General features: G+C 29.9%; 1 protein-coding gene and 1 long non-coding RNA gene across 2 annotated transcripts in view; one reads left to right on the forward strand and one right to left on the reverse strand.

Moving 5' to 3' along the window:
• The window catches only part of LOC126734617 (zwei Ig domain protein zig-8), a 502,147-nt gene that overhangs the window by 201,287 nt on the left and 278,171 nt on the right, over positions 1 to 22,689 (reverse strand). The window contains exon 3 of the mRNA XM_050438315.1: positions 20,813 to 20,979. Coding sequence (XP_050294272.1) covers positions 20,813 to 20,979 — 167 coding nt within the window. The remainder of the gene's footprint in view (positions 1 to 20,812; positions 20,980 to 22,689) is intronic.
• Positions 2,964 to 3,807, forward strand: LOC126734621 (uncharacterized). Its single transcript, XR_007660130.1, has 2 exons — positions 2,964 to 3,246; positions 3,307 to 3,807. It is a non-coding gene; the product is annotated as an uncharacterized LOC126734621 (long non-coding RNA).

Here is a 22,689-nt window from a genome sequence, read left to right on the forward strand (position 1 = left end):
GATACCAAGTTAAGACTGTAATAAATTTTGCAAAGAAAATGCAAGCAAAGTGCTTATTTTAAAGTAGCAGTTACAGATATAGCAGATTTATTTTTAGTGGTAAAGTTTTATGGACCGGAAAATCTTTTATTATCTTAAACAAGAGTCTAGTTTTTAAAATAAGCCTAGTTTTTAAAATAATAAGTGCCGATATACACGATCCCTTTTCAATAAGCATCGCTATACACACTGCGTTGCAAACGGATATGCACTAAGAAAAATTCCAAAATTTAATTGCTTTGAGATTTTCATCGAGAAATAATGTCTTTATTGCTAAGAATTATTTGTGGTCTTTAAGCACAAGATTTTTTGAGAAAGTCAGTATAACGTAAACATTGTCTAAGAAATCATTTGACGAATTCAAAGGGTAACTAAAATTGTTTCTGTCATCCTCCACTAAATTTATTTGAAAAATCATCTATCCTACATGTTTCGGACATATAAGATGTCCATCATCAGGGATCTATAAAGAACCGAGGAAACTTATAAGCCGAGGATGAAAAGTGTTGAAATAAAAGGTATTAAAATGAACTTACATACAATGAGGGTTTTCGTCACAACATATAACAAGCTATAGTGCTACTGGCAAGGTCAAAAGTTAAAATCTCAACAATAAATAAAACGGCATCTACAATAATGATAAAAAGGCTTAATTAATTCACAAATAAACAATTGGACGTTAAAGACAAAAAAAAACTTACATTAAGATGCATGAGAAGGGACTAAACAGGGTCTATACAAACATTAAAATCACATAATTACAAAACTAGGATAATTGTTATGTCAACAAGAACTAAGAACAAAAGAAATATATAACTTTTCAAAAGATAGGGCGCGCCTTATTTAAAATATGGTACCTGTAATTTGTAAAATTAGACTTTGTTAAGTTGGCTACAGATGGCGGTACTAGAAATGATAGATCTTTTGAAAAGTTATTTAAAAAGATAAAAAAATAAACTTAATATTTATTTTAATAATTTATTAGGCAGATTGTGGCTGTTTTTAAAGGGTATTAATTTTCTACCCAATTACTATTTACTTCAAATACTTAATTACCCTCAGTATAATTTATTTACACAGTATTAAGTTTTTACTTTAGGGAGCCATAATTTTAGGGAGGTAATATAAACCTCTGAGATAATGTAACTTTCTCAAAAAACAGAGTTTTATTTTATTTTAATAAATATTATCTATAAGGCACATGAAAATATAAGAGATGCAATAGAATCATACATTGCCTTCATTGCATTGATAAATAGATGGTCTATGGTCTAATAATAGATTTCGTCACTCACGATTACATTGTTACTTATTTGTGACATAATGCTGTATTATACAACATTGGTCTGTCATGGGCCTTCCATATAACTTTCTAGAGCACTATTTCGAAAATTCGACGCTCGCAGGTCTGTCTATGTTACATTAAAACTATATCGCGCGAGAGACTTAATGTCCCCTAATGAACATACTAAATAACATTACAGGTATAAATCTATGCTAGCTGGTACAATATACACTTTTTATATAAATAAAAAAATTACAAATTTTTATACACACTTAAAACATTAAAAGGTAATATTTATATTAGATAAGTATTATATAAATATTCTTGATGTTCACACATTTTTTAAAATTTCATCCAAATGCATTATTTAACAGTATATTTATTGTTTATGCAGGAAAAAAGGCTGCCCCATAACCGAAACCTATTATTTAGTTAAATAAATATCCATATAAATTTCAAAAAAATCACGTAAAAAAGATAATTGACAAAACAAGATCTTTGATTGCATGTGACTCATAACACTTGTATATATTTGATCTTTTGTTATATTATCAATCAATCAATCATATGCTTTATTGTCAAAAAATATTATATCTAATTTTGTTTCTTCGAAACATACTTTTTACCCTGTTACCGTTAATATACAATTTTATATTTTAACTATTTAACGTTATAATTTTTAGCTTTTTTAGGTTGTAATTTGTTTTTTTCTCATTTAGCCTTCTCTTGTCCACTGCTAACGATAGGACATAGGCCTCCTTTAGGTTATGCCTAATCTATTTATCCTACCTGTAGCCAATTTCTACCGGCTGTTTCCCTTATGTCATGTAACTGTCTCTTTTCTATCTCTTCTTTTTGATACCCTAGGTCGCCATCGTATGAGTCTCCCTACCCATAGTTTCTGAGGTTTTCTCATGGTGTGTCCGGTTCATCTTTATTTTTGTTTTGCAATTCTGTCCACGTGTCTATGACCTTTATGCTACATCTAATTTTAGTGTTTCTTATTCGATCCACAAAACTTATGCCAGGCATAAACCGTTCAATAGCTCGCTATGCTGTTTTGAGATGAGTTGCTTTTTTTGAGTAAGTGCCATGTTGTTTGTTCCATATGTCAGTATCGACAGAAAACAAGCTTCCCATTCTTTTAGAACTAATCGCTATTTCTTGATTTTTAAGCACGCGACTTCATATTTTGTTAGCCATCCATTCAACCTTAACTCACTTGCCTTGTTATCTTGTCAGTTTGGTTGGGATTTGCTAGCATGGTAAGCTGGCGGAGTTAAATTTTTGTTTGTATTTTTTTAATTATTACGATTTCCATTTATCTAAATATATAAAAATGATTCCATATTTTCCTTGGTTATTAAATAACTTGAAAATGACTTAACCGATTTTATTAATTCTTTTTTCTTAAGATGTATTTTAGTTTGTAGAAGGATATTATAGAATTAACCATCAGGAAAATTGCACCAGAAATTGGAAATTTGCAAAAAAATTAAAAATGCTTTGCGCGACATCTATCGCTTTCGATTAGAATAAGACAGTCTAAAGAAATCTATCGGTCAAAGTTATTTAAGAAATAAAAAATAGATGGCGCTTGGGTGGCAATAGGTGACATAAAATATTAAAAATAGATGGCGCTTTCAGCAATTTCTATTTAGCATGCATGCATTCTGAAACATAATAAGTCAGTTTTTCGCGTTTGACAGTTGCTTTTAATGCTTTGCGTCATTCGAAAGAAAAGTGTATTTGTTTAGCGAGTTATTTTCAAGTTTGTTTAGCGAGTTTTAGTGAGTTTTCTTTTTAGTTCAGCTTAGTGAAACTTTTTAGTTTGTTGAGTGCAACAGTGGTTGTTTAGCGTTTAAAGACAAAATTTTTAATATTTTATGTCACCTACTGCCACCCTGTTTATAATTTGCCAGGTATTAGACTTTTAATAGACTACGTGGTATGCATAAGTTATATGTAGAAATATGTTTTAGGGATTATTTATTTGACATATAAATCTCAAAAATGCCAATAACTCGACGAACCAACTTAAGTCGTAGAACGCGAAATGCTGCAAGCCAACAACATATACGGGCAAGTCAAACCAACAAGCAACGCGAGATGCGAAATGAAGTTGAAAGGAATAGATGGAATAGGAATAACCAAGAAAGTAGAAACGTTCCGTTCAGGTTTAATCCAAATCGAGCTGCATTTAGTTACGATGCAGCAATCGATTATAGTTCGCAGCAAATCGTTGCTATTGGACAAATGAACGTTGTGTGTCCACATTGCAAGTCAATGAACTTTAAAAATGAAGCATTTGGATTGTGTTGTGCAAGTGGTCAAGTCAAATTGACACCATTGGTACCGCGTCCAGTGGCCTGCTCCCGTGTTGGTAAACCTTCCACATTATTTATTTTCGCTCCAGGAAAAAAAACTAACAATGTTGTGTATCAAAAAGCGTTACAATAAATATTTACTAGCTTTTTGTAATATTGTTTTGATTTTTTTATTAAATTGTTAGGGATTAACTACGGCGGTACGAAGTTTGCCGGGTCAGCTAGTTTTAAATGAAATTTAATTGCCTGACATTATTTTTTGTTTTCCGGAATTGATATATAGTCTTGTAGTCTTTAAGGCTCGCGCAAGATCGATCAGCATTTGTTCGAGTTCAATTTTGCTTCTACTTGTTATTTATTACTTCATCTGTAAAGCGCAGATGGTTGAGGTATATTATTATATTGATAGGTACATTATGATATGTATATTATTATTATTATTATATTGAGGTATATATATATATTTGTTTTTTTTTCTTTCCAATCCAATGTCTTAAGTACGTTTTCTAATGCCAATATAAAAAGCTGTGGAAGAGATGGTATTACCTTGTCTCACATCTCTTTCTAGTGGTATGTTTCTTGTCCATGTTTCGTCTATTTTGACATGCATGGAGGCATTTTTATAAGTATGTTTTATTAAACTCTTCTTTTGCATTCTTTAGTCAATAACAACCTCAAATATTAACTAGAATTCTATGGAATAAAAACCTTTTTAGTCTACAACCGAAGATGTAATGGTATGTTGTATTCCTCCTATTTTTCGATCTGTAAGTTTATAGTACTAAAGCACTTTTTAAATTTTGCTTTTGTGACTAGATGGTAAAAGTCAAGTTTGTTAGTGAGTCTATTTGTGAAATTTTTTGTGAACCGCTTATATAGATGGGATAATAGACTAATTAGTCTAAAGTTATCTATGGCAAGAATACCACCTCTTTTAAATAATATTATTACTTCCTTATTTTTCATACTTTCTACTAATTTATGACTTGAACTGCTCAGTATAAAAATCTTCAATGAATTTTAAAATATCCGTGATGTTTATGATTGATTTTTTATCTATATCTTTTATTCGATGCATACGTTGTTGTGCCTTTGATCTTAGTACCTTCTTTTTAGTACTTTTGTGTTTTTATTATTTTCAAGTTTCGTCTTAAGTCTGGTTCTTTTGTTTTTATTTGGGTAGCAACTTTTTGCAGTGTAGTTTGTATAACATTTGTGATTAACATAACATAACTTTGGGATAGGTCGTTTATGCTTAGATTTTCAAGAGCATTGAATGATGTAATTTTGTGCTTTACTACTTATTGGTACATCTCTATTTTTGTTCTAATTGCATTCGTTGTTTTCAGTTTCTTTCTAAAGAAACTGAATTCTAATAAGTTTACGTCGTTCGACTTTCACATTCATTGATACAGTAGTACTTAACACGTTAACTGCCATGTGTACCATGGCAGTTAACGTGTTATAAGAACACAGTCAATTTTTTATCAGCGCCATGTGTACCACCAGTGGACACAGAACTTCTTACCTTCCAAGCCATGTGTATATGGGGCGGCCACATTAAGCGTTGATTGAAATGTATCTATGGATTGGTCTGGCGTAGGAAATAGTTTGTTTGAGAATGGCTCGGGAATATTTTTGTTTTTCGAATTAATATGATACAAAATATTGACGGTTTTAAATGATACGTTTATTTTTTCAACGGGCAGTAATTTAACATATAAAATTGTTATTTTTAATTATAAAATAAACAAACTAATTTTAAAAATAAAATACTTCAAAATGAAAAGATTATTTTATATTTTTAAAAACATGTTTTTGGAAAAAACAGTCCATACAAATAAAAATATTTTCGTCACAACCTAGACATACGTAGGAAACTCTTTTGGTAGTTTTTACCGCATAATTGCGCCCCTGTTTTTTTCGTAGCAATATCTGCACCTGCCTCTTTTTAGCTTTTTCTCGTTATCTGTCTTTTCGGAAACTTTGTGCTCTTTTGAGGGATTCATTGGGATTGACGGTACTGCCGTTTCCAAAAGTTGCATGGCAAGATTTTCTTTGTAAGTCGTTATTGAATTTTTTTTTTCATTAATTTTATTGTACAGAATAAAGGCATTTACGACTGAGGTACCTGTGATAAATTCAAGGGCCAATTTTCTGTACCATTTAATTGACTTTCTAAGAGAATTTGTATAAGGTGACGTTTGATCTGACATATCAACAAATGATTTGGCCTTATTATAGTCGATTATTGCAGGAGGTTTGAGCCTAGGACCCTCTCTATGGTGTACTTCCTTTAGTTCATCTGTATGTTTTGTGGATAAGAAGAGCACGTCCCTCTTGTCATGCCACTTCATAACAACTACTTTATTTTTATTTTGTTTTGCAACAATTTCCCCTTTTTTTAATTTTGCATCAACTACAGACTTTGGTAGGTTTCTTCTGTTTTTACGAATCGTTCCAAGTAGATGAGATGATCTATTTTGCAAGTTTGCCGCAAGAGGAATAGAGGTGTACCAATTGTCTGCAAAAAGGGTCCAGCCACTATCAAGCAATGGTTGCAACATTTCCATAACAATAGATTCCGCAACCGATTGTCCATTTATTTTTTCTTCACCACAATATACTTGAGACTGTAAGTAAATCCTCCATCTAGACATATTTTATAAACTTTAATGCCGAACTTTCCGCGATCAAAATATTTCCCAATTCCGCGGCAAATATTTTGATATTTCGTTTTTATATAATGGATGTTTGCACCAATAATCTTTTAGTGATGGTTTTTATCCAATTCCATCCAAATTAAAATAGCAATAAATGTTCGTATTTCGTTATAATTAGTATCCACCCGTGCATTTAGGCGAGAATATTGGCCAATATTTTCATTCGTTATGGCAAGAATAATTTGCTGTTCCGCGTATCTATTTGTTTCGACAACGATCTTATTAATAACATCGTAGGATACAAGTAATTCCAAAAAATTAAGTTCATCCTTACCGCGCATTAGGGTATGCAAGGCTAGTGAAATTCCAATATTCATTGGAAGAGAGAATGTGGAAAAATTTCCTGGGGCTGGTCTCCATTTCGGTCTCTCATCATTGCCTGAAGAATCTATGTCTATATCTAACTGAGCAGATGTTGAAGGCTCGGAAGTATCTAAAAAAATAGAGGGTAGTGTATAAGAAGATAATCATTACTAGGAAGAGAAAATATGAATTTTAGACGTTAAATTTGATATACATAAGTATTCCACTTAGTTTCGTACGCGAGTTAGTATATTGAAACTTTTTACAACACTGTTTTCTAATACCATTTTAGAAAATAAACTATGTGTAAAAAATGGAATTGACAAACCTCCTACGTACCTAACTGACGTACATACTTCATCTTTTTCTTTTTAGGCCGGTCTTCTTCAGAACTGCTTGAAGATATCTCGCCGGCCAAATATGTCGGATCCAAATCAGAATCTGAGATATTTAAAAACTCGTCACTCATATCGAGGTCTCTATAAATCTCTATTTCTTCTGCTGCTGCCTCCACTGCTTGTTACATTTCAGTATCAGAAATAATTATTTTCTTTGCCGCCATTGCTCCTCCAAATTATAGCCCACAAAACAACATGTTTTTACACCGATTTTTATAGAAAGAATGACTGAAGAAGGCAACAAGCATAAAATGCACGTGGTATTTGCGCTTCTAGTGAAAACCGTACAACTGCTGCCATCTCTCCAGGCGAACCAACATTGACCTTGTACGTGGCCAGATAAGGTACACATGGCACACGACATCAAAAAATAAAACCTGTAGAACCAGGTGCCATGTGTACCATATTTGGACACAGCTTTTTTAAACTAAAAAAAGCAAAAATTACATAAATCTTTACACATGCGTTCGTTTTGATGCACACAGACACTGATTTTAATAAAAAAGTTACGTGGCCCGTAGGACCCGGTAATTTTTTTTTCTAATTGGGACTGGCAGTTACCGTGTACAATTGTGGTCACTACGGGATATATTCTATTTAAGACTGAGACGTCTGCAAATATGCTTTTATCGTGTGATGAAAAAAATCACTTTAATTTTTTGGTTTGCCGGCCGGGCTCTGTGAGGTCCATTTAATTTTGAGTAGTTTCTTGAAATCTTTGTTCAATCAATAGAGTTGTTGATATAAAACTTCATCTATTATTCTTTTGTCATGATAACCTACTGCCAAGACTAAATATTCCAAAATTTATAAAACTGTATATTTTTGTGCCTACTATCGCATTGAAATCGCCCTTAATTAAGTATTTATGATACATTCTAAAAAGAATGGAACAAAATAACAACTAGTAAAAAATTTGGTAACAATTCAACAAATAAAAAATTTAAACAATAAAAAACAAATAGTACAACGGACCAAAAATACGGCATGAAGTTCGATTTAACCAACTTCTATCCGTGTTTTCCTTCACGTAGGTAAGTAAAACCTTCTGGGTGTCTTATTGGGTGATAGCAATCACGTGGTCCCAACGGATCCGTAATTACGTATCAATGTGGATTAAGGCTTAGGGTCGTATACCATAATGATACTTTTCCGGACATGGGTCCCTATACTCAAATGTTTTCTACTGTTGCACTGAATAACCCCTAGAAGTTTGATTCCATAGTACTAAAACACCCTGTAATTTAAATTTTAATGTTTTTTATGGATAGCAATTACGCGGTGTAAAATCCCTACTACATTATTCATGTAAAGAAATCGTTCAATAAAATCAATATTAACAATCTCTTTCGACGATCAATTCTTACTATAATTCACTCAAATCAAAATCGCTTAGTTCCTCCAAATCCTTCTCCTCCTGTTTCTTTTCGTTCCTATTTTTTGATAATTTTATTATGATTTATATAATATGGTTTAAAAGGATACAAAATTTGGGGACCGGGTGTTGGACGACCACTCTTTTATAATGATATTCTGTATTAAGGTAGAAGTCCATTCTGAAGTGGAGTCAATATAAAATTGAAAAGTTAGAAGTCTTTTCTCCACAAATAAAACGCTAATACTCTAATTTCAGGAGAGATTTCGGCAAGTGTTCCTGCCATCATTAGACTTGGGTTACTTAACACATACACAAATTCTAAACAATAACAAACAATACTTGAATAGTCTGCAATACTAATATCGAGAGGATGGTCTTAAGTGTGACATGGATTATCTTGTTTTGGAAATGAGACACAAAGCACACAATTTCATGTAGACAAGAAAACAAATCCAGCAAAGTGCTTGAAGTAGATCGGTTTTAACTAGGGACAGTAAATAATATCTATTATGTCAATCCTAACCTAAACTGGTTATTGATGATGCCTTGACTATAATTAATAAATAAAAACTAGTTTAATTTAATAATAATAAGTTAAAAATAAATATATAAAATATCTAAAAAGAATATTTTGGCGATTCTTTAACACATCACAAAAAACCTGTAAATAAATAATCCTAGTTCGTGAAGTTAGTGAATAGTTATTCCCAAATATTGAAAAACTATTTATAATATTGCGACAATATTGAAAAACTAAAAACGACAATAATTGAAATATAAATGCTGGATTAGGATCTAAATTTTTATTATTCGCTTAGTTGACACACCAAAATTGTTAAACAATTATGAAGAATAATAATGTTATTTTGTTGTCGGTGGTATATGGATATAATTTTTAACTAAAAGAATTTAAAGGAAACCAGTATAAACGTTTTAGAGGTACTTACTAGTAAAAATTCTAAACTATATAAACAAGCTCATGTTACTAGTATTGGCACATTTGTATAAAAATAAGAGGCCCAGATATAATATTTCGAACTTTCTATTCATTTTCCTGTTTTCAATTAATTTTATTTATCTCTTATACAGTAGCTATTAGACCAACTTATTGGCATAATTAAAATGGATATGATCTTGCTTAATATAAACTATCTTAAAATAAACAATATTTAAGTTATGGATTGGTCAGTGAGGAGCCACGAATTACATCCTATTGTACACCTGGAAAATATTTAGTTTAATTTTATTTTTTATTTATCCGAAATATACCTGAGAAGATATTTTTAAAAGCATGCCTCGATATTGTGTGACCAGCAAGAGAAGATCATACTAAAATTATCGATAAAAAACTGTAATGCTGTTGTATAAAAATGTATAACTCGTTTAAAATTTATGTTAAAAATCAGTATTTATTTTATTAATGGTTTATTTTTCATTTAGATCAGTGTAATTTATTTTTATATTTTATAAAAAAACCAGCTCTGTATATTTATAAAAATTCTAAACAAAGGCCCGTACATTTCCCTGTATCCTCATTTGTCCATACACATACCAACTCACACGACAAATTTTACAAACCTGCATTGGGACGACGACATTTTCTAAAATTTATAGCTGAAACAAGCGTCAGATAAATCAGCGTATCTGGTTTTGTTTTGGTTTGTTTTAATGTTGTTGAATAATTTATGCCGGTAAAATCCACTTTTTCGTTTACATTGGCAGTATCAAACGTTTTTTTTAAATTAAAATAGAAAAGTAGTTAATTAAGTATTAAAGCATAAACTACTCTTTGACTAAGAACTTAAAACTAATCTGACTTCATATCTAGACAAAATTTATTATTTTAATTTTGTTCCTCGCATAGCACCATATTTCGTTGGCGCTTCGAACTGGCGATAATCCGCCGGGATTTTCTAATAAAAGTGTCTTTTGCCGTTTAGGAAATCTGCTGCACCACTTTGATGACATCCAGCTTCTCGCTGTATCTATATATATTTTTTAAAGTCTTTGTATTCTATTTTCTATCTTGGGTGAATAAAGTTTATTCAGTAACCTTAAACTGATAAAAAAGAAGAATGTTAGAAATATTATAACCATTGTGCTTTTCTATATTTCATAAAATGATTTGATTAAATGATTTTAGTGATATATTGCTCTGCCAGGTCAGCATTAATTAATAATTATATTATTCATTACATCAATATTTATTTTTTTCAAAATACGGGGCGATGAAAATTTTCTTACAAATTGAAAATTTATTTATTGGTCTAATAACACTGGTTAAAATATATAAATAAAATTTGGTGGACTGCAAGAGGTAGTTATTATGAACTTTTTGACATAATTAAGAATTTTATTTTCAACATTAGCGCGTGTATAGGTAATGTTCTTTTTTTTACACATTTGAATCGAGAGGTCCAGTCACATTAGGATTCATATAATATATGAAAAAATTTTTTATTAGAGTTCAATTTATTTCTACGTTAAAAATTATTTAATAATGTAAGTATCATATATTTTCTATAATCTTATTAAAAAAAATTATAAAAAATATAAAACTCAAAGGTCATGATAGATTTAAGGGGCCGGCCCAGCTGCGATTAAATTTTAAAACTCGGATATTTTTTTAAAAAACTCAAAATTGAGGTTCCATATATATGTTAATTTTATGGTCTATATTATAGTGAATTTTACGCTTTTTTCCGGGCAGGTCCGGTGAATTTAAAAGAAATTATTCGTTTTCGTTTTGTGTCTATTTTGCAGAATAAAAGGGCTACTGCTACATAAATTCCACTCTGCATACATGAGAAAAAATAGATATACTAAAAGTGGTTGAAATAGTCAACTGAATAAAAAGCTAGTGAAAGTTATATTGCAAGGCTGATTAATACATTTTAATGCTTGAAGTTTACAGTTTAGGATAGCGAATGGTACAAAACAATAATTGCAACTGAAATATTTATTTTTAAACTAAAATATGAAAAAAAAGTAGATGATTTAATTTTGCAGAAAAAATCCAAATATGAAGTTGTTATTTCCAAAAGACAAAATTATAAGCCAAAAAACTTATATCATCTTTCAAGCTTTTTTTAATATAGTTTTTGCCAAATCCTAAGCCCTTTTAAGAGAACGCTTGTGAAACTGGAATTCTTTTTTAATTAATTGTTTGAGCACAATAAATAGGCAATAGAGCACAATATAATATATCTGAAAAGTGTAGACCAAAATTTTTAACCAAAACAAAGGTAGGGACACAAAGTCACGGTCTCATCCAATCTATTTAATTTCTTAAAAAAAGCTTAAAAGCTACACGTGTTTCGCTCCTGTCGGAGCATCATCAGGCCTAGACCTACACAGATCACATTACTATTTTTAAATTTGAAATTTTTAAGATACAGTGTGTTCAACTTAAAAAAATGTTTTTTGTTTAAATATCTAAAATTGGACCAATCGAAATTTAGACCTAATTAAATTATTAAGTTTAGTCACCATTCGTAGAAAAAAATATAGATCGTCGAGTTTTCTTAAATTTAGCCTAAATGAAATCACACTTATAATCCTAACCACTCTTAAACAGTCTTTAAAATTTTCTATTATTTGCTTAAGTAAAATTTTTTCAAGATTTTTTACAACTAAGTATTTTTGGTGCAAAATAATTTGTAAAGTGCCTATTTTAATTTATTTTGTGTTAATTTTAAATTTTAGGTATGTGGTATAGCATTATTTTGTTTATTCATTAGGTTTGGTATAGTGTTAAAATGTAAAATTTATGTAAGGATTTTTAAATATTTTTTTATAGATTTAAAAATCTTATCTTACGTATTCTAATTATTGCACTTTTATTCACAAAGTAACCTAAATTCATATACAGGGTGTTACAAAATTTGGTAACAATATTTTGAAAGCGTATTTTTGGAATTAAAATATGACTTTTTTCCTATAAATATGTGTCCTAAAATGAACCCCCTCAGAGCTACAGCCCATGCAAATTGTTCGAATAAATTTAATTATTTAGAATCGTAACTACAATTATGCATCGATTCTTTCAAAAATTTGCATGTCCCCGTTTTTTGGGTGATCTTTTTATTTTCTGTGCCAAAAATGGTGTAAATCCTATTTTAGGGGAGGATTCAGGGGAGCTTACCCTTCTGATGGCCTATATCTTATGTTTCCTATAATAAATTTAAAAATAAAAAAATTTCCTATATTACCAAAAGTTACAAACATTACTTACAAATCAATTTATTAACTAAGTATGCATAAGTGGCGCAGTCTAGCTGTATTAGCTACTCTACTGAACCACATACGCACACAGTAAATGAGTTAAAGACAACTATCGTGACAAAAATAAAAGAAGTATCTTAATTAAAATTACAGAGAAGAGTTCAATAAAAAAAAATAGAAAACAACATAAAGAATACAAAGAATGGAGATCCAATTAACAATTTGAATTTAAAAAGTCTAAGATTTGATATATTATAAATGTTAAAAAAAAATATAGATTAATGACTATCTAGGCGGGAATATACAACCACTATCTTGCAAGTCAAAAAGGTAGGTTTTTAACTTTAGTTTACACAACTGAACATGTTTTAAATTCATTGTCTTGAGAGGCACTGGAAGTGCGTTATAACATTTTACAACATTATAAGTAAAAGAGCGTTGAAAAATTGCACTTTGATGATGTGGCATAGACAATCTATCTGAAAATCGCACGTTGACATTGTAGACATTATGACGAAAAACAAATCGTTTTTTAAGGGAACTAGGTGAGTCAATATAATTAACTTTTTATAAAAAAAAAATGCAAAAATGTAAGACTCTCCTATAATCCATTTTAAGCCAGTTTAAAGCAGTATACAATGGAGAAATGTGATCAAATTTGCGCATGCCATATATCAGTCGAACACAAGAATTTTGCACTTTTTGTATCCTATATTTACTACTAACATCTAAACAAAATCCGTATATATGATCACAATAATTAAAATTAGACAGAACAAGTGACTCGCATAACATTTTTCTTAAATTAAAATTTAAAATATGTCTATTACTATAAAGTATTTTTAATGCCATATAAGACTTCTGAATAAGTTTCTTGACATGTTCTTTAAATCTAAGTTCACTATCCAATATCAATTCCAAATTCTTAGCAGAGTCTACAAAAGATAATTTATTATCATCTAAAAAAATATTTAGACCATTCTTTAAAGTAAATGATTTACTTTTATTGCCAAATATCATAAGATGTGATTTAACAGGATTTATTTTTAAATTATGTTGTTTATAAAGATCACTCAAGGTATGTAAGTCTTCATTGACAAATTTTTCAAAAACCGCAGAATCATTAGCTTTAAAAGAACAATAAATTTGGGTATCATCTGCAAATGCCTGTATTTTACAATATTTAGTTGCTTTAAGAATATCAGATGTGTAAACCAAAAATAATAGTGGTCCTAAAATTGACCCCTGTGGAACACCTGATAAAATTGTTACTTCTTCTGAATAAGTATTATCTGAAATAATTTTCTGAAACCTGTTATACAAATATGAATTTATAATTGAGGATGAATGGAAATCAAACCCATAAAACCGTAATTTAGATACAAGAAGCCGATGATTGATTGTATCAAACGCCTTAGAAAAATCTAGAAGTACAAGCAGGCTATTCTTTTGCTTGTCTGAGGCGCGGAATAAGTCATCAGTGACATTGGCCAAAGCCACTGAGGTACTAAACCCCTTTCTAAACCCACATAGACTGCTGGGAATAATATTATTTGAAATAAAATAATTGTACATTTGGTTATAAAGAAACCTTTCAAATATCTTTGATAGAGTTGGCAACAAACTTATAAGTCGAAGGTCGTTAAAGTCAGTGGGGTTAAGAACTTTGGGCAAAGGCTTGGCAATAGATACCTTCCATTGATTAGGAAAATAATTTATTTCCAAGCAGCAATTTATTATGTGTGTGATATATTTATCAATGAAAGGAGAACAATATTTTACCATTAAAGGAGAGATTTCATCTACACCACTTGCATTTGTTTTGATGTTATTTAAGATATTATTAATATCAGAAACTTTTGCCAATCTAAAAATAAAATTAAAGTTCTCATTAAATTTATTGCTTTCATAGAAATCACTCTTTTCGTCACAACATGATGCATTTTGAAGAAATGGGGCAAAAAAGTTTTTAATATCTTCTGGATTCAATGGTGGTTTAGGAATCACATTACACAGGCCCGATCTTACATTCAGATCACGAACAGCATTCCAAAGTTGACGGGGGTTATTTCTATTGCACAACAAATTCAGGTAATTTTTTTTCTCTCTTCTTACAGCTGATAAAGTTATATTCCTTAATCGTTTGTAATTTGTCAAATCATCCGGCAACTTCGATTTTTTTAATTTTAGAAGTGCATTTTTTCTTTAAGATATAATGATTTTTATATTTTCGCTTAACCATGGAGCTTTAGGATTAGTTATTCTTGCTTCGCGCAGTGGGGCATGGGTATCAAACAAATTAATCAATATACAATTAAAAATTTCAATTTTTCTATCTATATTATTTTCGTAAGGTATATTATCCCAAGGCTTAAGAAGCATGTTATTCTTAAAAGATATAAAATAAAATTCTTAATTCTAAGCTCCTATATTATATTCTTTTTGGAATTGTAGCAGGTTTGATTAAATTTATCTCGCAATAAATAACTTTGTGATTTGTAATCAAATCCGCATTGATAACACCATGTTTCCTTACCAAAGAAGTATTGGTTACAAAAATCAAGTCAATTAAGGAATTTTTTGCTTGAGAGATTCTGGTTGGTTCTTGTATAATTTGGGTCATATTATAATTTTCAAAAAGAGGCGTAAGTGGGTTACTCAAATTAAATAAATCAATATTAAAGTCCCCTAAACAAAAAATGTCTTCGACTGTTGGATAGATAAAATAATTAAGCGTTTTCCAAAAAATCGTTGATAAACCTGATTAATCTATTAAATTAGAAAAAACAAAGTGGGCTGTAACTGTTTTATTTTTTGTCAAATAAAGTTAATTTTATCCAAAAATGCAAAAAACGACAATTTTAGATTTTTTTCATGACTAATTAGATTATGTTCTACATTTTCAAATTTCTTATTGGAAACATAAGGTATGGATCATCATACTGGTAAGCCTCCTCCTGATTGGGTTTACACCGTTTTTGCGACGAAAAGTTTCAAGAAGACCCAAAATAATTAGGAATTGCAAATTTCCAAAAGATTTAACGTATAGCTGTAGTCAGTGTTTCAAATCATTGATTTTCTTCAAGCAATTTGCGTGAGCTGTAGCTCTGAAGAAGTGCTTTTTAGGACACATGTTTATAGAAAAAAAAGTCCTGTTTTTACTCCAACAATACGTTCTTAAAATATTTATACCGAATTTTGTATCACCCTGTATAATAATACAATAATAAACAGGGAAAATTTATATTACAAAATATTTGACTATAAATTTATGATATTACAAAACAGATTGAAAAAATATTTATTATATAAATGTATGACATTGTAAAACAGTGGATAAACCCAATGGCAGGTCCAGAATAATTCTTATATGCATGCATTTATATTATTCATCATTCTGGTAGTTTAGATATTACTTTTATGTTAGAATTTAGCCTTAAAGTGGTATAAGCTGATACTAAGTTGGTATACTGCCGAACTTCAAGTTTCAATCAAGAATAATTATACTCTATTTTTGAACTCTTAACGTACATACATCTGGCAACAATTAAAAAAATACTAACTACCTAAAGTGAAATTGATTTTATTGAGATTAATAGGAAGTTAGTATTCTTTTAATCGTTGCCAGATATGTGTATGTTAAAAGTTTGAAAATATTTTCATGTAAAATTAAATAACATGAACAATATCATAAAGATATACTTAATTTGAGAATTAATATATTTTAATCTCCAGAAACTTATTAACTGCAAAATGGGGTTATGCATTACGTCAGTAAGATATAATCTTATCTCTAAGAAAAAATGCATGTAGGTCATTTAATAAAATGTCTTATGCATTTTGGCTGTATAAACAGCCATCATTAGACACTAAAATAAAATACAGGTACTTTTACAAGATAATTTAAAAAAAAATAAAAAGGACTTTATTCGCCATAACAATACAGGTCTAGAACTTACCAGAACATCACAAAAAATATATACGTTTAATACATAAAACTCAAAAAACTACCCGTTATTGGGAATAAAGACAAAAATAAATAAAACAATTAAAATTAAAAACATTGTACAATAAGGACATCTAAGATTCAAAATATAAAATTTAAAAGAAGGTAGTATAAGGAACTGTTGTGTATTAACGTTACGTTAACGGAAAATTTAAAATTTGATTAATACAAATGTTAAAAGATAAAAGAGTTAAAAACAATAAAGGTAAAAGGTATTTTCTAGGGCTAATTGAATCAAAAAAACGTAAACTGTCGAACTTAGTTTGCTCATTAATGCATGTGCAGTCTGGGGAGTTTATGGCCCTATTCATTTTAAATGCCTCTAACAAATCCAATTGTAACCCTTTCTTACAAACATGCAGAACCTCAGTGCTAGGTCCCGGATCAAAATTATGGAGACTCTAATGTCTCTAGAATCTAAGTCTTAAATGTTCGTTGACTCTAACTTCAGTTTTCCTTTCGCTTTGGCCGACATAACAGATATCACATAAGGGGTGGGAATAAGTTAACTTGTAAACTCCAGATCGGTGCATTATCAGTATTTTATCTTTAGTGGTAATTAAATGTTTTGCCAAGTTGTTTTTTGTTTTAAAAGAAATATTAGGTTTAATGACAAATTCATAAGACTCAAAACACTGTGCAACACTAGAAGAGACGTTGCCAAAGTAAGTAATAGATCGGTAAGATCCCAGGGTCTTAGGTTCACCGACAACCATTGCTGTTCGGTGAACTGAACACTCATTTCCATGAATTCCTTCACTCCTCCCCTTTACTGCCTATCGAAAATACACAAAGCTAACTACCCTGTTCGTCAAGTAGTTGCCTACATGAATTCTTCTGCTTTTAAACTTTTTTCTTAGTTATCTTCCATTTTACCTTCTACGTTAAACTTCAACAATCCTTTTTCTTTAAAAAATTCTTTTCAATTAACTGAACATTTGCCTCCTATCTCAGATACCACCCCAATCCTGGCTTATCTCTTTTGATGTTACTAACTTGTTTCCGAGCATACCTCGGAGTTATCTTTCAACAATTGTATTAATCAAAATGTAATTAATCATAATTCCGTTAACGTAAACTTAATACACAATAGTTCTATATAGTACCTTCTTTTAATATGTAGAAATCTGTATCGTCCTAAGTTTAAATTTTATATTTTGAATCGTAGATGTTCTTATTGTATAATGTTTTTAATTTTAATTCTTTTATTTATTGTGGTTTTTATTCCCAATAACGGGTAGTTTTTTGAGTTTTATTTGTTAAACGTACATGTTTTTTGTGATGTTCTGGTGTGTTCCAGACCTGTATTGTTCTAACAAATAAGCTTCTTTTTGAAATTGTCTTGAATTACCGGTATTTTATTTTAGTATTTGATGATAGTATCTGTTTACATAGCCAAAATGCATAATACATTTAACTTAATGAACTACATGTATTTTTTCTTGGAGATAAAGACTTCCCCATTTTGTAATCTATATTATGTATATATTTTAAGTTACATAGATATAGTAATTTAAGTAATTTAGCTAAATTAGTAATGCATAAAAAATTAATTAATAGATGACTTAATAAAACTATTAACTCAAGTTAAAAATAAATATTTTACTTAACTGAGAATATAAAACGCTATAAAATTGGGAGCTGTAAGTAATTTATAGGGTAAGTCAATTACCGATCAACTTACTCTAATAATTTTATAATCTTGCTTTTGGAAAATTGGTTTACTTATAACTTAAGAACATATTATAATACGGTTAAGATTTATTATTAAAAATTTTGTCAAAAAAACGAATAAATCACCATTGAATGGGATATTATTGCTTTAGATTTAGCTACCAATTTTGAAGTTATTATTTAAAACTTCCACAACTAATTTTCGCCATTTTTAGCTACTGGACGTAATTTTCTACAGTCTTATTTTTTTTCATACTTTCAAAAATATTTTTAGCTAGCTGACCCGGCGAACTTCGTACCGCCGTAGTTAATATCTAACAATTTAATAAAAAAATCAAAATAATATTACAAAAAGCTAGTAAATATTTATTGTAACGCTTTTTGATACACAACACTGTTAGTTTTCTTTCCTGGAGCGAAAATAAATAATGTGGAAGGTTTTCCAACACGGGAGCAGGCCACATACAATTGACCATGTGAAAAACATGGATTTTCTAAATGCCACAAACATTTAATGACTGCCCTTGCGATTTATTTATCGTCATTGCAAATGCAAGTCGCTCAAGAAATTGCATCCGCTTAAAATCGATTGGCATGTCATGTCGTTTGGAATCAAGGGGATGCGTGGAATTAAAACGTCTTCGCCTTTGTACTTCTCTTTCAAAATTGTTGCTTCGATGACATTGTTCATCAGTTTCTTCACCGCAAGGCGAGTGCCATTGCAAAGACGTGATTGGTTTATGTTCCGCAACATAATAATAACCGATCCGACTATTAATTGCAGATTATGAGGTGGAAGTCCGGGTATTTCCAGCGAATTTAAAAATTCGGTTGGATAGTTAACGACATCATCTTGGTTGGTAACGGAATCAATGGATTTATAAGTCATAAGATCGCCTGCAATCTTATTTTGAATTTCAAAATTTATTTCGTTGACATCAACGTTTTTCGCAGCCAATATAACTCGTTCGCTTAACCAATCGTGGTTTTTATAATTTTGAACAATATTTGGGAACATCTCCTCGATAAGTTCGGTTTTTGATTCAACAAAGTTACAAAAATTGGGAGGGAAGTTAATGTATCCCGACGATGTGTCTACTGGAATTTTGCCATTACCAATATCAAGCAATTGTTTTGAAAAAGCTTCTCCAGATTGATCGTTCTGCAATTCGACTCGCATGTTTATATTTAATTTAAGTGTTTTGACATACATCCATAAATTTGACGACTTCAAACATGCATTAAGTTCGTCGGCTGGTGTTGATTGTGGCATTACCGGCAATGTTTGTCGAAAATCACCTGCTAATAGAATCATCGCACCACCAAACCGGTTCTGGTTGTATCGTAAATCTTGCATTGTGCGGTCCAATGCCTCCAGAGATTTTTTGTTTGCCATTGTGCACTCATCCCAAACGATTAATTTGCTTTGTTGTAAGACCTTGGCCATCGCACACTGTTCGACCGCCTTCTAACAACGTAGCTGCAATACCTGATGAAGCAAGTGCGAACTGTCAAACGCGAAAAACTGACTTATTATGTCTCGGAAAGCATAATGCATGCATGCTAAATAAAAATTGCTGCAAGCGCGATCTATTTTTAAAATTTTATGTCACCTACTGCCACCCAAGCGCCATCTATTTTTTATTTCTTAAATTACTTAGACCGATAGATTTCTTTAGACTGTCTTATTCTAATCAAAACCGATAGATGTCGCGCAAAGCATTTTTATTTTTTTTGCAAATTTCCAATTTCTGGTGCAATTTTCCTGATGGTTTATTCTATAATATCCTTCTACAAACTAAAATACATCTTAAGAAAAATGAATTAATAAAATCGGTAAAGTCATTTTCAAGTTATTTAATGACCAAGGAAAATATGGATTAATTTTTATATATTTAGATTTTATTTAATTATATTTAATATCTTCTACAAGTTGTATATTCCATATATATATATATATATATATAAATATTTATTTTATATATTTTAGACATGGACCAGATATTTTCCAGGAATTGAAAGTAATTTTGCACGTGTTCCAGACTTTCCTTTTTTAAAGCATCCACAGACTAAAAATAGGTTTCGTATTCCTCAAACATCTAAAGTAATTTTTTAGATCTTCCAGCTATTTATTAAATTTTCATTAGCCATATTTCAATTTATATAGACGTTTAAAAGTTAATTTTCTCCATGCTTATAGATTTTTTCTTGTATCCCGAAATTTTAATTAATAATTTATATTTTTAGGCCTCAGTAATTTGTTAGATTTGTCAGGTTATACAGATTACTATTCTTTTAGTTTTGATATTTAATTCCAAAACACTTATCTTATATCAGATGCTTATTTTATAGCTGTAAGTTTAAAAAAAAATATTTTTCTTTAAATTTGCTTGTTTTGCTTAAAAAAGTCAAAATTTATAGATAAATGAAAAATACATTTTCCCTTAATACATACCGTTCTATTTCCTAAATTCTTTACTCTACAATGTAAGAGTACTGTATTTCCCACTAGACCAGTTATATTGGACTCTATGGAAGTATCAAAATATGGTCCTGTGCCTGGGGTTGGTAATTCGTGTAAGAAATCACGAAACCTTTTAGCGCTTACACTTTCCTCTGCATCTGCAAAAAAAATTGGTATTGCATTATTTGTCTAATTTTTTTAAAATTATGATTTAATAACTTATTTGCATGAACTAATATAATAATACGCGTTAGAATAGGGTAATATATAAAATCTAACAAACATAATTGGACATAATATTTATTAAATTAAAGGTTTATGTATCAATTTAGTGGTGGTAAGTGCTTCTAAATTCTTTTCCAGAAAAACTCTTGTAATATTACCGTGACTGTTTCGCTAAGGAAATGCAAACCCTAAATGAACAAAATATCCGCTTTCACGTTTAATAAATAATTACATTCAACTCGACACGAATTGTAAATCGAAATTTTACATAGGATTTACAGGAGTGGATTAAGAATAAATTTGAATCTAAAATCGATGTAACCATTTTATCTACAAACAAATTTTTCGATGGAATTGAGTGATCCCTTTATAATAGAATAAATAAAGTTGAAATTCCGCTTGATGGTAATTAGAAAATGTTATTCCCTGGATATATAAATTATTGTATTTAAGAATTTTTGGACTTAGATTAAATTAAATAACGAAAAGCTCAGTAAGTTCATAATTTTTTAATAAATTATTGGCATAATTTCAATGGATAATTCTTCTAATAAATATATTTCTTTTTTAAATATAGCTCGTGCAAAAATTGGTTATATATTAAAAGCCATATATCCATAATATCGTGCAGCTAAAGAGCAATTTTATGTAAAATCATTTTCTTTTTTTTATTAAAGTACGGTCCTGACTCAGTACTTGCATGACTGGTTCCTTAGACATGCAATTGCTTTCCGCTCTATGATGCATCATCTATCCAATAGGACATTTAAATTTTCAATGTTTTTGCACTAGTTCCGCCATGCCTTGTCATTATTACTGCTGTTTTTTTTTGCGCTTCCAGAAAACCGGTAATTCCGATGCTAATATTAGACTCAGTTTAAATTAATGGATCTTTTTCCTTAAATAAGCAAGATTCGAGCTTTGCAATTTATTAGCTTTAACTGCTACCCCGTAATTTGTATTTAGAATTTCATTTAATTGGATAAGAGTTAACCTGGAAAATTAGTTTAACTAATTTAAAATGGAATCGGGGTTTCGTTTTACATTATTTTTACGACCACAAAGTTTTAATAGTAAAAAGTAAAGCAGGTTAAAATCTGTTTAGCTGTAACAATTTAGCTGTAAAAGAAAATTAATTAAACAGATTTATAGTTGAACATTATAGCAAGTAGGAAAAAATATTGTAGCTACGTACTACGTAAACTTCTATATTAAATTTAGAATTTTCTTAAAAAATTCTCGTAGCTTTATTTAAAAGCTAAACTGAAGAAGCTCTTTAAGTTTGCTAAATATTTGATATTTCCGACGCTAAAGTTTTAAGATGGAATGCTTCTGCTGAGAAATTGTATAATTTAATTTTATTTTTTAATAAAGCTGAGGACTTTTTCATTAACAATGAGAGCTTATAGGCCTACTTTGCTTCTTGTATCTTTAAAAAGGTAATTAAGTTATTTATTTTTTTTAATAAAGAATTGGGTTCCAATGCACTTGATGATTTATAATTTTAAGTAAAATAAATAGTGGTAATAAAAAGAGGTGTTTTTCTTTGTACAAAAACACGTAGAATTATATTTTACCTTTTACCCATAGGATATAATACTTAAAATTGCATTACTTAAACCTTGACTTATAGGATTTTGTCC

This window comes from Anthonomus grandis, chromosome 3, assembly GCF_022605725.1.
Source record: "Anthonomus grandis grandis chromosome 3, icAntGran1.3, whole genome shotgun sequence".
Lineage (NCBI taxonomy): Eukaryota > Metazoa > Arthropoda > Insecta > Coleoptera > Curculionidae > Anthonomus > Anthonomus grandis.